Genomic DNA, 15,025 nt, shown 5'->3' with positions numbered 1-15,025 from the left:
TCTATTTTAATTTTAAGGATTTGCTGCTTGTCCTTGTTCTGTCTCTCCCCATCTCTCCCCCTCTGGCAGCAGAAGCATGACGAGCTCGGGTGTCGTGGTGAAGATGCAATTAGGAGCGTGAGGGAGAGCTGGTGTAGGAAGGTGATGTAGTAACCTGCAATTATTGCCAGGCTAGAATTATAGAGATGGCATGGTATATATAGATAGAGAATATATAGATAGAGAATATATAGATAGAGAATATATAGATGGATATATATAGATATGGTATATATATGTACAATAGCAGCATATTTTTGCTACATGAAGTCGTGGCTGCCCCATCTCTGGAAGTGTCCAAGGCCGGGCTGGATGGGGCTTGGAGGAACCTGCTCAAGTGGAAAGTGTCCCAGCCCTTGAGCCCAGGGGATAGAACAGGATGATCTTTAAGGTTCTGTCCAACCCTAACCCTTCCATGATCCTACATAGACCCAGCTGGTCAGCAGAAGGCAGTGACAGTTCAAGCTCCCCCAGCTCCCCAGAACACCTCTGCCAGTGCCTTGAAAATCTGATTCCTGATCCTGTGCCCTTCCCTGGGCAGGTTTCCCTGTGTTGACCCCATCAGTGCCCTGCAGCCCACTGTTTGCAGCACCTTTCCCTCCCTCTCGCCCCCTGCTCCTCCTCACAGAGCCCCTGGACTCGCAGCATTCTCCAGCAGCCTCCAATTCCCTCCTCCATCTCTCTCTGCAGTCCTGGCAGAAAGCGTTCACCCCTCACCGTTCCTGTTTTGTGCCTCAACTTCTAAGGAAAAGCCACTTCAGTGATAATTTCCCACTTGTGATAAGTTAAGTGCATCGCTTCCTTTGGAATACATTTTCAGTGCAGTTAAGCTCAGCAGTCCCTTGCCTGTGTGCGTAGTTAAACGCGCTCCTTTGCAGCCTGTTGGGGTGGATGGCATCGCTTTATTCCAGGGCCATTAGTGTCACTTGGCAAAGCAGAACCAGGATTTATTCCGGGGCACAGTTCGTAATTGGGCGAGTTCAGCGCCGGGGATCGGCACTGGCTGCTGGGAATGCAGCCTGCAGGAGGAGAGCAGGAGCTGCTGGGGGGCTGAAGGATGGGGAGTTGGGGTGACTTGAGTGGCTCAGCCTGGGACTAGTAGCTGGTAAAGAAGCATTTTTTCTAGAGAGAAATGCAGAGCAAGGAGAGAAATCCTTGTTCTTTTGGAGGCAGAGAGAGAAAACAACTTCTCCGCACGTCCTCAGATGAGGAGACCTTGTTTTCTAGGGTTTACACTGCTCTGTAACGTTTGAGGGGAGAGGATGAGATCATTTTCTTCTCGTGGCATTTTCCACACCTCTATTTGAAGCTGCCAGAGCCTGGTCCTGGACTGGGCTGATGGAGTGAGGATCCTTCCGTAGGCAACCCTGGAAGACTGCCAGGGGAGGGGTGGCTTTCAATGAGGGCTGTTTGCCTGCTGGCATCCAGGAGCCTCCTGTTCATTACTTGGGCTTAGGGAATGCAAAAAAGGAGAAAACCCTGAGGAATAACTGTCCCACAGCTCAGCACAGGATCCCACCTCTGGGTTCCCTGGTGGGACCCATGTCATTTGTAAATGTCATTACCCGTGTCATTGACACCGGCCGCGTCCCCACACAGCTGCCCACAGGCATTTTGGTGCTGGTGTCACCCCGTGCCCGGTGCCATTAGCACTTCTGGACGGGAACCCAAGCAGATGGGCCAGGAACTCACTCCAGTGGTGCCCCTTGGAGCCAGCCACAGCCGGAGTTAGGGACACGCTTCCTGCCGCGCGCTGCGAGCCGCTGCCCTCATTGATGTTTTGTGGCACGCTCCGAGATGCCGAGATGGAAGATGCTATAGGTGTGCTGAGCCCTGTTGTTAGCAGAGACAATAGGAGGATAAATAGAAAGGCTGGATGAGCCGAGCAAGGGACTTGGAAAGGTGCTGGTGCACTGCTGCATTGCAGAGAGATAAAGACTTTTCCAGACGAGCCGTTCCTGCCGGCTGCATCACGATATGCCCACTCTGCACCAGCCCTTGGGGCCGGCACAGGGATCTCCCAGGACTGTCAGGATGCAGGCAGAGGTATTCATGGAATCTGTGCCTGCTCCCCACACTGCCTGATGCTCAGTCAGCAGGAGCTCCAGCTCTTTTTGCAGCTCTTCTTCCCTTCCCAGTCCGGTTTCCTCCTGTTTCCTTGGCATGTGCCAATAACCGTGTCTAAGGCAGCACACTGGGAGTTGTTTGCAGCTCTGCAAATCCCGGGCAGTGAACCAAGGCGGATCTTTTTGAGCCCAGTATTATTATTAATGTAATTAGTGTGAATCATTTGCATGTATAAACTTTCAATTGAGGAGATCAGGTACTTTATAAACATGAGTTAACTCACACTCCCTGGCAAGGAGGTGCCAGATATCTTTAAAGCCTTGCAGAGGGCAGGAATGAAGGGCAGGAACTTGCATGAGCCAGTGGGAAAGGCAGGACCTCCTAGTCTAGGGCCCTGACTCCCTGTGCACCAACCAACATGGAACTGTCTGGACAGGGAAGAGAGGGGGAAGCACAAAGGGGTTTTATTTTCCACTTCTGAGCATTCCTTTTGACCAGCTCAGTGTTATTTTGAAGAGGCGCTGGGGTGGCAGCTGATCCAAGGGTACCTCCTCACCCCGCAGCCTTTGGAGAGGGGGGACGGGAGGAAGGCGCCAGCCCCAGCAGGGACCCCCCTTTCCTGCCAGACCCCACTGCTGAGTTAGTCATTGGGTCGGTTCCTGCCTGACAGGAACCAGGCTCCCCATGCAGGGAAGAGGTTTCCTGCTCCTGTGAGCCACTCTGTGCTGTGAAAACCTCCTTGGGCTGTGTCTTTGGTGGTGTCACATCAGTGGGAGCTCCAGGGATGCCCTCCAGCCAAACTCACAGTGAGGGCGAGGATGACTGGGCTGGTCCTGGGGAGCAGGTGAGGACAGGAATGCCAAGAACCTGATCACAGCCACTCACCCAAGCAGGGCTGAGCCTCCAGCCCCCATTAGAGTCCCTGACTGAGCACTGGGGGCTTTCAGCAGTACCAAACCTACAGACATTTTAATCCAACAATTCAACTTCCACTGTGAATGTCTCCTGCAAGGAGCCTGTGACCAGCGCATCCAGCCTTGCCATCCAAGCTCCATGGCCTGAGCTGGGAGTCCCTGCTCCAGCAGAATGGGATTATTGCTGGCGGAGCACACGCTGCTCCCCACATGTGTGGGTGCACACACACTCTCAGTGTGTGCTGTGTGGGGTTGGTGTGCTGGGCAGCACTGGCTGACCCTGTGGATGTGAGCAGACGGTGCTGCAGGGAGGGTGTGTGAGCAAACACAGGCTGGGTGTGCATGGAAAGGGAGCAGATGCTGTAAATCCTGCTGGAGAAGGGCTGGACTGGGAGAAATTGCTGGTGCGTGACTTAGCCCAATGCAGCAAAGAGAGCGAAACCAGACTGGGCTGTAACAATGAGAGATTTGGCTCGATATTTATTAGTTGAAAAGCTTCCAGACCATGTTCTATGTGATAGCCACACCTCAGGCTGTCCATGGCATGGGCATGCCAGCCTTACAGGATCGTGGGCAGTGCCTGTCCCAAGGAGCATGGTGCAATCTGGCCCCAGCTTTCCTTTTGCTCAGGAATTGATGGCCAAAATTCTCTTCTAGACATCATGGGAAAGTCTGTGAGACTGTGCCTGACTGGGATTGAGTTGTTCACAGCCCGGCCTTTAATTAATCCTAATAAATAACAATAAAATGTGATAATCACAGAAATAAATCTGAAGATGTGGAGCTCTGCCTCCGGCGGCGGGCTGGTTTAGTTGATCATTTATAGCTCGGCTGACGGTGCAGAGGCTGGAAGGTGATGTCTGGGACATGAGAAGCTGGGGTCAAGGCAGGCCCAGAGCCTCCAGTCATCTTACCCAGCCTCAGTGGGAGCATTTGCACCCAATTTTAAGATAAACCCCAAACTTATTCCTGATCTCCAGCTTGGTTTAGCTCATAGCAGAGACAAAACATTGCTGGTGTGAGATTGATTAAAAATCTGGAAGTGTGCGGGAACGGCTGAGTTAGACAGGGAAGAAAATGAAAAGACATCTGGGGATGCTTGATGGTGAGTGTGGCACTCAGGGACATGGTTTTGGGGTGGGCTTGGCAGTGCTGGGTTAATGCTTGGACTCAATGTCTTAAAGGATTCGGATCAATGCCATTGTGAAATTCCATCAAGTGGCCAGGATTTAGGAAGGTGGTTTCTCTAGGGTAGGCATGCCATGAAAATTAGGGGGTGATGGGAGGATAATTGAGCCTGGGGAGGGTCGGTTTGGTCACAGCCCAGGCTGGGCCTCCACATTTGCTGGGGTGAGCCAGGCTTAGCCCCATTCTGCCTCCCCATGATGGAGCTTGTACCTTGATAATTGCAATGAAAGCAGCAATCAGGTTGGTAATTTTGCTGAGCTCTTTTCAGTTCTAATTAACATTATTCATTTCTTGTGTGTCCTGCTGGGTTGAGACAATCTGTGCTCTCCAGCCCAGCCCTCTGGAACACCAGCAATCTGCATAAGAGGTAACAAAAAAGTGTTGTGTGCCAATTACTACACTTCAGTAATTAAAAACCTCCTTCCCCCCACTGCCTGCCCACCTCCTCTCATGTCATTTTTTTGTGTGCAAACTCGAGAAAGCAAAGAGAGAAATTCAGGAGGGCATGTCACTTCTGGTGTGTGCCATCTGTGTCTTCTCTGGAGTCACAGGGAGGTGCTGGGGGCTGGGTCAGCACAGGTGGGATCAGTGGTCAGGGAACTCAGCATCAGCACCCTGCTGCTTGTTTATTCCTGGTACTTGTTTAAGAGGCTGTTTTGTCCCCACTGATGCCTTTGTTGGCATTTCCAGCCCAGCTCATCTTTGTGCTCGCTGGCAGAATCCTTGTGCTGTTGCTTTCCCTCTTCCAATTTGTCTTTGAGTGCTGTCCTTGCAGCCAGGTGGGCTGTTGGCTGCACCTGTGGGGCCCTTTGGATGCATGAGCTCAACCCTCAGGCTGTGGAAATGTTTGGGAATACCACTTTGGGGGAGGGTGGCCAGTCCCTAATGGACCAACTTGATAGAACAGGGTGGATAACAAAGCCTGGAAATTTTGGCTGTGGGAGATGTTGACAGATTTGGAAGGGGCAGCACCAGCCTATATTCCTTTGCACCCACCACATGTCATTAACTGGGGAGTGCAGGGCAAGGGATGAGCAGGTGGGTTGGGGCAGGTGGGGAGGACAGAGATTCACAGCTCTCACCTTTGCTCAGTGTGTGTAAGTGTCTAAAATGCCCAAATTTGTGCTCATTTTGAGGTGCCCTCGGAGGCCACAGGGAGCAGAGGGTCTGGTGCAGCATGAGGAGCTGCATCTCCCTATAAACCATCCCTTCCTGCCCCAGGATGATGTAGCAGTGGTGAGTTAGGCAGTGTTCCCCTCTCCCAGAGGAGAAACCCCGAGGTCTGGGACTCTGGGTTTATTGGGAAAGAAACAGCAGAGAGAGGCAGCAGTATCCAGCAGTATCATCTCCACCTTGTGCTGGCACACAGCAGTATTTCATCTTCCTGGAGGAGAAATCCTTGCTGTCTGAGCAGGAGTGGAACAAGGATTAAGGAACTTGAGAGAGAAAATTACCTCATCTGTGCTTAATTGTTTTTAGATCATCTTTTTGGAGGCAAGCACTGCTTTCCGGCACCCCAAGGACCTCTCCCTCCCCTCCTTCCCTGGCACATCATGGGGTGAGAGGGAAAGTGAGAGCTTCCAGCGAGGTGGAGGAAGCATCCCAGGTCTTTGCACTTTGCCAGGAGCAGGGTGGGCAGAGGGGAGGCTGTGGGCTTGGCGGTGGCTTTGCTCTCCACCTGTGCCTGGAGCGTGGCTTCCTGGCCAAAGCCAAGCTGCCTGTGTGCGGGAGAGGAGGCTCCCTGTCCCTGCGCCGGGCTGCTGGAGAGAGGAGCTGCTGGAGGAGGGAAGGAGGAGCAGATGGAGGGGCTGGAAGAGCATCGGGTCGCTGTGACGAGCCTCGGCCACGGCGACCCCGACCGGTGCTTGTGCGAGGAGGAGGAGGAGGAGGAGCAGAGTGCTTGGGAGCAGCTCAGGAAGGAGCACAACTGCCAATCCCTAAATAGTCCAGTGCATCCAGAGGTCAAAAAGCTCTTTCCCAGGAGCTGTGCTTTATTATACGTATATATAAATATATATATATATATGTTGGCTCAGGAGCTTTAAGAGGCAGGGAAGAATATAAAGTAACAGCTTGAAGCTTGCCGATCCCAGGGACAGGGAAGCATGTCTGGATGATAAGGAGAGATTGTGCCCGGGTGCTGTGAAGGGCGAAAGCACTTATTTCACTGTTGCCTCATGCGTTACCTGAGCCCCGTTGCTTTTCAAAAGCACTTAAATGCCCATATGATAGAGGGAATGCTTGGATTGCACACTGTCTGGCTCCATTATTATCCAAGGATCTCCAAGCTGATGCATTTCATAAAGAAAACTGGTGTGGAGAAGGAGAGAGGAAATAATATTTTTAGTTCAGCCTGCTTACAGTTCCTCAAGGTAACGTCTGCAGAGGGGACTGGTTGAGAAATTCAAGTCATGTCTGGTTTCTCATCACCCAGCCCTGGACACCCCTGTGTTTGTGCAGAACCACCACCACAGGAGCCTATTTCATGGTACCAGAGCCAAACACCAAAAAACCACTTCATTTTATTCGTGCCCCATAGGTCTGAGCTAGCAGCAGAGCTGAGATTTGGAGTTCAATAGACTAAACCCATCCTCTGGGAAGAAATCTCCAGTTTAATTCAACTTGTGCAACTAAACTCTCAGGCCTTTTACTCAAGTTGTAATGCAGCTGAGAGCAAGAGCCAAGTTCTTGGTGTTCAGCCCAGACTGAATCTATTGCTTTTTTTAATGTAGATCATAAAAATCTGCTCACATTTAATTTATTATTATCGTAATATCATTATGGAACAGTAGTAAAATTGTTTAATTTATTGGCTGTTTTTCACACCAGGGAGGGAGGATGGAGCAGGAGTTGGGTACTGGCAAATCAGGGGTGTCCTGTGCTGCAGACAACACATCTCCTCTGTCACCCCCAACCCCCAAAATCTGAGTATTGAGGCTGGGTGGGTTATTTTGGCTTCTCCTGTAATCACTGGGGCCAAAGAGGTTCCAAAAAGAGGCTGAATGAAACGAGGCAACTTGTCCTCTGTGTCTTCCCTGGCATCAGGAATGGACACAGGAAGAGAAGTCTTCCATCACAGAGTCATTAGGGTTGGAAAAGCCTCTAAGATCAGTCCAACCATTCACCTGTACTGCCAGGTCCTCCACTAACCCACGTCCCCAAGTGCCACATCTATGTGGCTTTTAGATCCCTCCAGTGACTCCAGCATTGCACTGGGCAGCCTGTGTCAGGGCTTGACCACCCTTTCAGTGAACAAATATTCAATCTAAACCTTCCCTGGTGCAACTTGAGGCCATTTCCTCTTGTCCTATCACTTGTTACCTTGGAGAAAATGTGACTCCCCACCCAAAGGGGGCTATAGGGACCCCCAGCAAGGAGACAGCTCACCCAGAGGAAGGACACACTTCCTAAAGTGTCCAGAACAAGTCCACGTGCCACAGATACACCCACCCTTGCCATTACCTCCCCTCTCAGTGCAGTCTGGCACATGGAGCCCATGAAGTCCCTTACATTCCTTGAAGTCACCCTGAGTGAGACGTCCCAGAAGCTGCCAGGCTCCCTCTCGGTGCCTCTGAAGTTAATTTGCATCCCAGCCACTGCACAAGTAATGAAGTACTTTGGGGAAGAATATAAACAGTGGATCTTATGCTGAGTGGTTTTATGCAGGGACATTATGCTCTGGAGCATCCAGCAAAGCGTGGCTAAATCCCGATGGCTCCGTAATCCCAAAATTTCTCAGACAGAAGCAGGGGTTTAGCTGGCTGTGGGGGCTGCAGGTTTCTGCTGTTTAGAGAAGGTCTCGATGCTTTTCTTGTGGCAATATGAGGATTCAAACCTGGCTTGGGAACATGGGGAGGGGGGGTCACAGGACTGGCAGAAACTTTTGGGAGGAGCTAGACTTATCCCAGGTAATGTTGACAGGAAAATAATCTCCTTCAGGATCAAAATCATTTCTAGGTTTGCACTGTGTTGTCTCCAGGGGGAAGTCAGGTGCTTATTGAGGCTGAATATAGAGGATTTCCACCTCCAAAGCATCCCTGGATAAGTGAAATGCTCAGCTCAGGTGAGGAGCACAAGTGAGGGAGGTGCAGCGGTGCAGGTGATGGGTACAGAAGGAAATGTTGACAGAGGGGACAAATGGTTGGATGCTCAAGGTTTCTCTTTAGAGGTGTGTGTCAGAGCTGGCTTTCTCCAAAGATAAATTTTCCTCACTCCTTTGTGATGCAGCACAAGCTTTCCCAGCACCACTTTGCATCTCTTTGTGTGGCTGCAGGGATGTGAAAGTCTGCAGAGAGAATGACAGGTGATGGATTTGGGCAGGAAGTAACAACCTGCACCTCCAAGTGGACTCAAGATGGAGGTTTGGGCTCAGCTCTGTTTTTCTGGGAGTTTGCAAAAGAATAAATTGGAATGGAGGACTGAAAGGGTGGTGCTGGGTGGCTCTGACTTCCCTGCATCTGAAAACTCTGTGAAGCTGTTGGTCAAATCTCTGGACCCACTAGTTTAGATGGATATTGGTGCCCTGAGCACTGCAGGGGAAACGCTGACCTTGTCCTCTTTGGACACTGAAAGCACTTGGTCTCTGAAAGTGCTGCTGACAGCAAAGCTAAAAATAGTGCCAGGAGGACCAGGAGGGCTGGAAGGGAGGGAGGGAGAGCGCCCGAGAGCAGCACACTGATGGGTCACCTCTCTGCCTCTCCCCAGGTGCTCCGTGGACAACCGGGTGACCCGAGTGGCCTGGCTGAACCGCAGCAGCATCCTCTATGCCGGCAATGACAAGTGGTGCTTGGACCCTCGGGTGGTGCTCCTGGCCAACACCAAAACCCAGTACAGCATCCAGATCCAGGATGTGGACGTGTACGATGAGGGCCCCTACACCTGCTCCGTGCAGACAGACAATCACCCCAAGACATCGCGTGTCCATCTCATCGTGCAAGGTAAGAAGAAGAGAGTTTGTAGAGGGCTTGGGACTTTGCTTCCTGTTTCTTTTGCCCTGATGTCTTCTCCTCTCATTGCTCCTATGTTGAACATTTGACACAGCTTGGTGCAGAAGTAGAGGCTGATCCACAAGCTTGGATCGTCCCAAGCTGGGTAATGACTTTCACAGAATCAGAGAACTTGCTGAGTTCTCTGGACCCACAAGGATCCACAAGGATCATGGAGTCCAGCTCCTGGCCCTGCACAGCAATATCCCCAAGAGTCACACCATGTGTCTGAGGGTATTCTCCAAATTCTTCTTGAACTCTGTCAGGCTTGGTTTTATCCAACTTTGCTGACATAATCCCCGGGCTCTGATACAGGCAGCTCTGCCTCCCGACACAGTCACTGGCAAGCCCGCAGTGCTGTTTGTTGTTGTTGTTGGGTTTTGATGTTTTTTTGTTTTCCAAGCTGGAGGCAGTGCTTGAAGTAAAACTTGTGTTGGGGGAAAAGAGAGAGCTGGCAGATTTGTGTGCTTTGCGGGAGTGTGTGTATGCCTAGCAACAATATGTGTTTGCATGTTGAAATTCTGTACTTTTGGAAGAGGAAGAGGAGGAGAAAGACCAGCATACAGTGCCTTCTTGAGAGGGGACAGACAGGTGTGGCCACATGTGATGGTCAAGCAGATGGACATTCATGGAGTATCGATCCTTTGCACATGTGCCTGGGCAAGAGCTGGACAAGGAGGAGCCTCTTGGAGGGACACACAGAGCCTGATGAGCTCTTAGCCTGGGGGAAGATTAATGGAAAATTTCTAATCCCTTGCTAGCAACCATTTTTTTCCATGCTGCTTCTTCTGTGATTTGGCCGGGAGCCCTCTTAACATGACACACCAGCTTGAGTATTGGAATCTCGTCTGGGGCTAATTTTCGAATGCTGATGGGTGTATTGATTTGGAAACAAGCTGGGTTAAAAAGGCATTGGTCTTGTACACAGAGCCGGGTTGAGCTAAGCCACCGTCGATATTCCAGGCCTGAGCACTATTGACAGCCTAATGAATAGAAGTGGGGGAAAAACCCAGACACAGGGCCTTTATTTTTCTCTCTCTCTCCCTTTTCATTTTCCTTTTCTTCTTCAAGCAATCAGGCTGACTAACCAGAGCTGGACTTTCTCCATCTCCATTAAGTGCAGAGGGGAAGCGGATGCATTGCCAGCCCTGGTTCTGGCTGTTTATCTTGCAATCTCTTATTACCTGCCTGAATTTCTTAAGCCAAAGTCGATCACCAGCAAGTTCTGAAGTCGCTATCAGATGCTGGGGTGATGCAGGACAATTTCTATCTGTTCTCTTCTGATTCCCGTTTCCTGACCTAAATTTCCTGTATCACCAGACATCCAGGCCCATCCCTCCCGTGTCTTGCAGTATCATTAGGAAGAGATATTTGGGTACTGCAGGAAAAGGTCAGAGCTTAACTCCTTGCAGCAGTTAAGTATGGGATGATTCAGTGATGGGCTCAGTCCTGTAATGTGCTGGAGATTCTCGTGCTGCCAGCAGAAATTCCAGCTCTGGAGAGCGAGCCCCCTAATTTGAAAAGCTGTTCTTTGGCTCACCCAGCCCTTTCTCAGAGCAGGACATGAAAGTGAATTATCATGTCCAATTAAAGGGAAACCTGCCTTAATGACCTCGATGAAAATTGGGCTGTGGTGCCAGGATTAACTCTCCTGCCTTGGAAAATGGGCCCTATAAATATGTATTCTGGAATAATCCTGTCCAAAACAACATTCAGCTTATGGGAGGTGGTGCTTATTCCCCCTCCTAGGAAAGCAGGGTCGCCCAGCACCAGATTTCAGGGATGTGCCAAGTTCAGCACATGGCCCTGGGACATTTTGCCCCTTCCTGCAGCTTGATAGGAAAGGAGAGGTGATTCGAGGAGGTGGGAAAGGGAGTGTCTCCTTTTTAACAGGTTTAGCCAGGAAGAGGAAGGTGTACAGGTTGCTCTAAGCAGGTCCTGAGTTTCCCCTTGCTGCACCAGGAAAGGGCCTGGGGGCACGGCTCTGGAGACAGGAGCACTCCAGCCTCTCAGGATGCAATTAAATCATGCCCTGGGGCAGGCTGTGCTCTCCAAAGGGACTGGCTGCCGGGGGACAAGGAGCTCTCCCCTTTCCAGCCAGGATTGCAGCAGCCCGCTGCTCCCCAGGCAAGCAGGACGGGTGCATATCAGCCAGGCCCAGACGCTCTGAGCCCATGCCTGCATCCCTCCTCCTCCCCAGGTTTAGGGGATATCTCTGGGAAACAGCCATGCATGGAGGGCATCTGTGGTTTTGGCCAAGAGGGCTGCTGGAAGGAAGCAGAGCTGTGGGAGAGGGGAGAGCCAAAAGCAGGAGAGGGATAGGGGTGGGAGAAGGGTGTTCCTTCAGGGTACAAGGGTCAGGAATGATCCCCAAGGAGACAATGAGGTAGGAACACCCGGAACTGAGGATGCCCACACTGCAGCAAGGGGCGAGCTGCACATTTATTTCTAGGTTGGCTCTATTGGATGGCCAAGATCCCAAAATAGGTGGAAAAAAGGCACCTCAAGAGCTAATTTATCCCGTCCCCCTGCAACCAGGCAGAGACCTCGCTGCCAAGCACATGTGAAAGCTATTCTTGAAAATCTTTAACAAAGCAGGTTCTTCAGTCTCCCCAGCCAATCTATTCTACTGCTTTGCTACCTTTTTAATTAGAAAATGTATAGCTAATATCTAACTTAAACCTTCTTTGTTGCAAATGAAGTGGAGTTTTTCTCAGCCTATTCCCAGTGGATGTGGGGAACAATTGATCAGTGTCCTCTGTAATAACCTTTTGCTTTTGGGAAGGTTGTTATCCTAGTGCCCCTTAGCCGCCTTCTTTCTGAAACCATCCAAGCTCTGTTTTTCCCACCTTTCCTCATTGGCCAGGCTTTCAGAAACACTTGTCAGTCTTGAAATCCTGGTACAAAAGGGAAAAGGTGATTGCTGCTGATCCAGGAATAGCAGGTCAGTGCCTCTGTGCTAGTGTGGGGCAAATGAGCTGAGGAATGAGACAGCAGACCCTTGGCACCGAGTGCACCAAAGTTCACACCTGCTATTTTGGGGACTGCTCTAAATGGGGTCAGGCTGCTGGTGCCAAGCTGATGTCAGCCAACAACAGAGCTGCCAAAGGCACAAGGAGGTTCTTAGCACCTGGATCTCTCCTGGACAAATGCATCCAGATTACAGACAGAGCTAAAATGAGCAGCACAGGGAGCATCTCTGTCATCTGCAGGGTCTGGAAGGTGCTCCCATTCCTTCAGTACTCATTCCTTCTTAGGAGGAGTTGCCATAAGACCAGACAAAGCACCAAAAAGCAGCACTGCCTGTGTTTGCAGGAGTCTGCCTTGGCCCTTGGGGAGAGTGAGATGTTTTTGGGAATAAATCCCAAAGAAACAAAATCCAAGGAAGACCCACATGCAATAGGTAAGCTGTGAACTTGGAGTGGGGCAGAAACCCAGAGTGAGAAACAGGATTTAGGTCCCACTGACCTCTGGGGAGCGATGCTTTTCCTTCCTCTCCTGTATCCCACTCTGGTCTCCTTAGCAAATCCTCCTTCTTGCACAGTCTCAGGCACAGTCTCCCCTTTCTCCCTGCTCCCTGCAGGACATTTCAGCTATTTAAGCCGTTCTCCGGGTTCCTGGGTTTAAAGGAGAGAGGCGAGGTAGGAGGAGAAGGACGATATCTGCAAAGCTGTTATTTGTATTGATAATAAGCCGTCTCCAATGCGTGCCTGCAAAACACTCCCCCTGCCTTGTAAGATGCATTAAGGGAAGTTGGCCTTATCTCAGTGCGGGAAATGGACTTGGGGAAGGAGGCACGGAGCCTGCCAGAGTTTAATCTCACTTAGGCAAACGAATTTGCATGATAGAAAATGGTGGAATTTTAGTGCTTAAAAAGAAAGAAAGAAGGAAAAAAAAAAAAGGCAAAAGCAGGCAACTGGGGGGGGGAGGGGGTGGGGAGTGGGGGGGGGATATTAGCGCTTTCCCTGCTTCTTTATCACTTTCCCTGGCCCTATCTGGCTCTTGCTGTTGTCACTGGAGAAACTAATCACCCCTCCCCTTTTGTTTGGTGTAAATGAGTTTTCCCCACTCCTTTCTGAGGCCAGGTTAATCTTCAAATCCCCGCCTTTGTCTGGGAGTTAATTACCTGCTCGGCAGAGTCGGGGGGCTGTGGCCACAGGTGGCGGGGGGGCAGAGGTGGCAGTGCTGGTGGCACCTGTCCCCACGTGGGGAGCAGCACTGCCAAGGTCTGTGCTGGCGAGATAAAGCCACCGGTGGGGCTGTGGTGCCCAAGCCGACTTTGTTTCAACCACCAAACTCTGCCCAATTAATTTTCCTTTGATGTCACAAGCCCCTTTCACTCGTGGGACATCAAGGAGAACTTTTTGTCGCTATTTTGCTGCCTGGGTGCCTGCAAAGTGCCTTTGCTGGGAGGAAGACTCAGTCCCTGTAGTCATCATCACCTTACCTGTGAGGCTGAGCCTGTGCCAGCAATGCCACCATTGCACATTCCCGGTTATGGGAGCAAGGAGGGAAAAGGGATTTGCCCACCAGTGGCAGAGGATGTGCAGACATTGGTCACGTTTGAAGCCATGGGCTGGAGTTTCACACTGGGCAAGATGCTCCCCTTGCTTCCGGCATGGATTTACTGATGTATCCACACATTTCCTCCCGTGGGAGCAGCTATTCCTTCTAGAAGCAAAAGCAGGTTTAGGTAATAACTCCTAAAAGGTGTGGGGGAGCTGGGAGAGCCTCCCCAGAGTGGTGGAGGGGAGGAAACCAGCGGCACAAAATGGAAATCCTCTCTCACTTCGCCTGTGCTCTCGGCTCTTTTGACTGATGTGTTCCTTCCCTGTCTCTCTTTTGTTGCTGATCACCGTCCCTCTGTCAAAGCATCCTTGCCTTTTGTATCAGGGCTGTTGTGGAGGACTGAAGGTCTCCCACATGCTCTCACGCACTGGCCTAGTTTTTGGCTCTTTATCCTCGTTTTGCTCTGCCCTCGGGGAGCATCTCTGCAGGTCCCACATCCATTACTGCCCCTGGATCTCTCTGTCTCCCCCACACCCTCAGATCCCAGCCCTGCTTCTCTGGGATGTGCTTGTCCATGTTCCCCTGTGGATTGGCCTCATACCGGCCAGGCTCCTCCAGCCTCCCCAAAGTCACTTGACCTCTTTGCAAATCAGTTTAACATCTGTGAGGCAGAGATAATAATTGTCACCTACTTCACAGGGGGGTTGATGAGGATTAATTCATTAATGTCGACAGAGGTCTTTGAAGATGGAACGCGCTATCTGAGAGCTAAACGTTATTATTAATTAGCAATTATATCATGGGGTGGGAGCAGGGAGGGAAAAGAGACTCCAGAGTCTGTACTGTGGAAGAGTTTGCTCTGGGCTCACATTCGGCCCTTGCTGCAGCTTCAGGCTGCCCCAGTTTCATGTCCCTGCTGCTGCTGGAGGGAGCCAGGCATGCTGCATCCCACTGGGGGTGTGTCCCACCGTGCTGCTCCTTCCTGGAGCTGGTGGATGAGCCCACTGGTGTAAAGAGAAGGAGAGATGGAGAGGTGAACTGTGCTTGAGTGAGTTAACATTGTTGGAAGGAGGGCAACTCGGTAATAGGGAGTTTAGGATGAAGGGAAGTAATGGAATCCCAGAGTGGTTTGGGTAGGAAGGGACTTTAAAGACCCCCTACCAAGGGGGGTCCAAGCCCTGTCCAACCTGGCCTTGGACACTTCCAGGGATGGGGCAGCCACAGCTTCTTTGGGCAACCTTGGCCAGGACCCCACCACCCTCATTTTAAAAAACGTCCTCCTTGTATCTACTCTAAATCAAACTTTTTCAATTTCAAACCTTT

General features: G+C 51.0%; 1 protein-coding gene across 4 annotated transcripts in view; it reads left to right on the top strand.

The window, feature by feature from the left end:
- LOC128817906 (protein CEPU-1) overlaps positions 1-15,025 on the top strand; it is a 354,424-nt gene that overhangs the window by 295,610 nt on the left and 43,789 nt on the right. For all 4 annotated transcript variants that reach the window (XM_053996814.1, XM_053996817.1, XM_053996815.1 and 1 more), the window contains one exon: positions 8,913-9,145. In XM_053996814.1, the coding sequence (XP_053852789.1) occupies positions 8,913-9,145 (233 nt within the window). The remainder of the gene's footprint in view (positions 1-8,912; positions 9,146-15,025) is intronic.

Source organism: Vidua macroura, chromosome 22 (genome assembly GCF_024509145.1).
Source record: "Vidua macroura isolate BioBank_ID:100142 chromosome 22, ASM2450914v1, whole genome shotgun sequence".
Lineage (NCBI taxonomy): Eukaryota > Metazoa > Chordata > Aves > Passeriformes > Viduidae > Vidua > Vidua macroura.
Note: the sequence above shows the minus strand (reverse complement) of the source record. Positions and strands in the feature narration are given on the sequence as shown.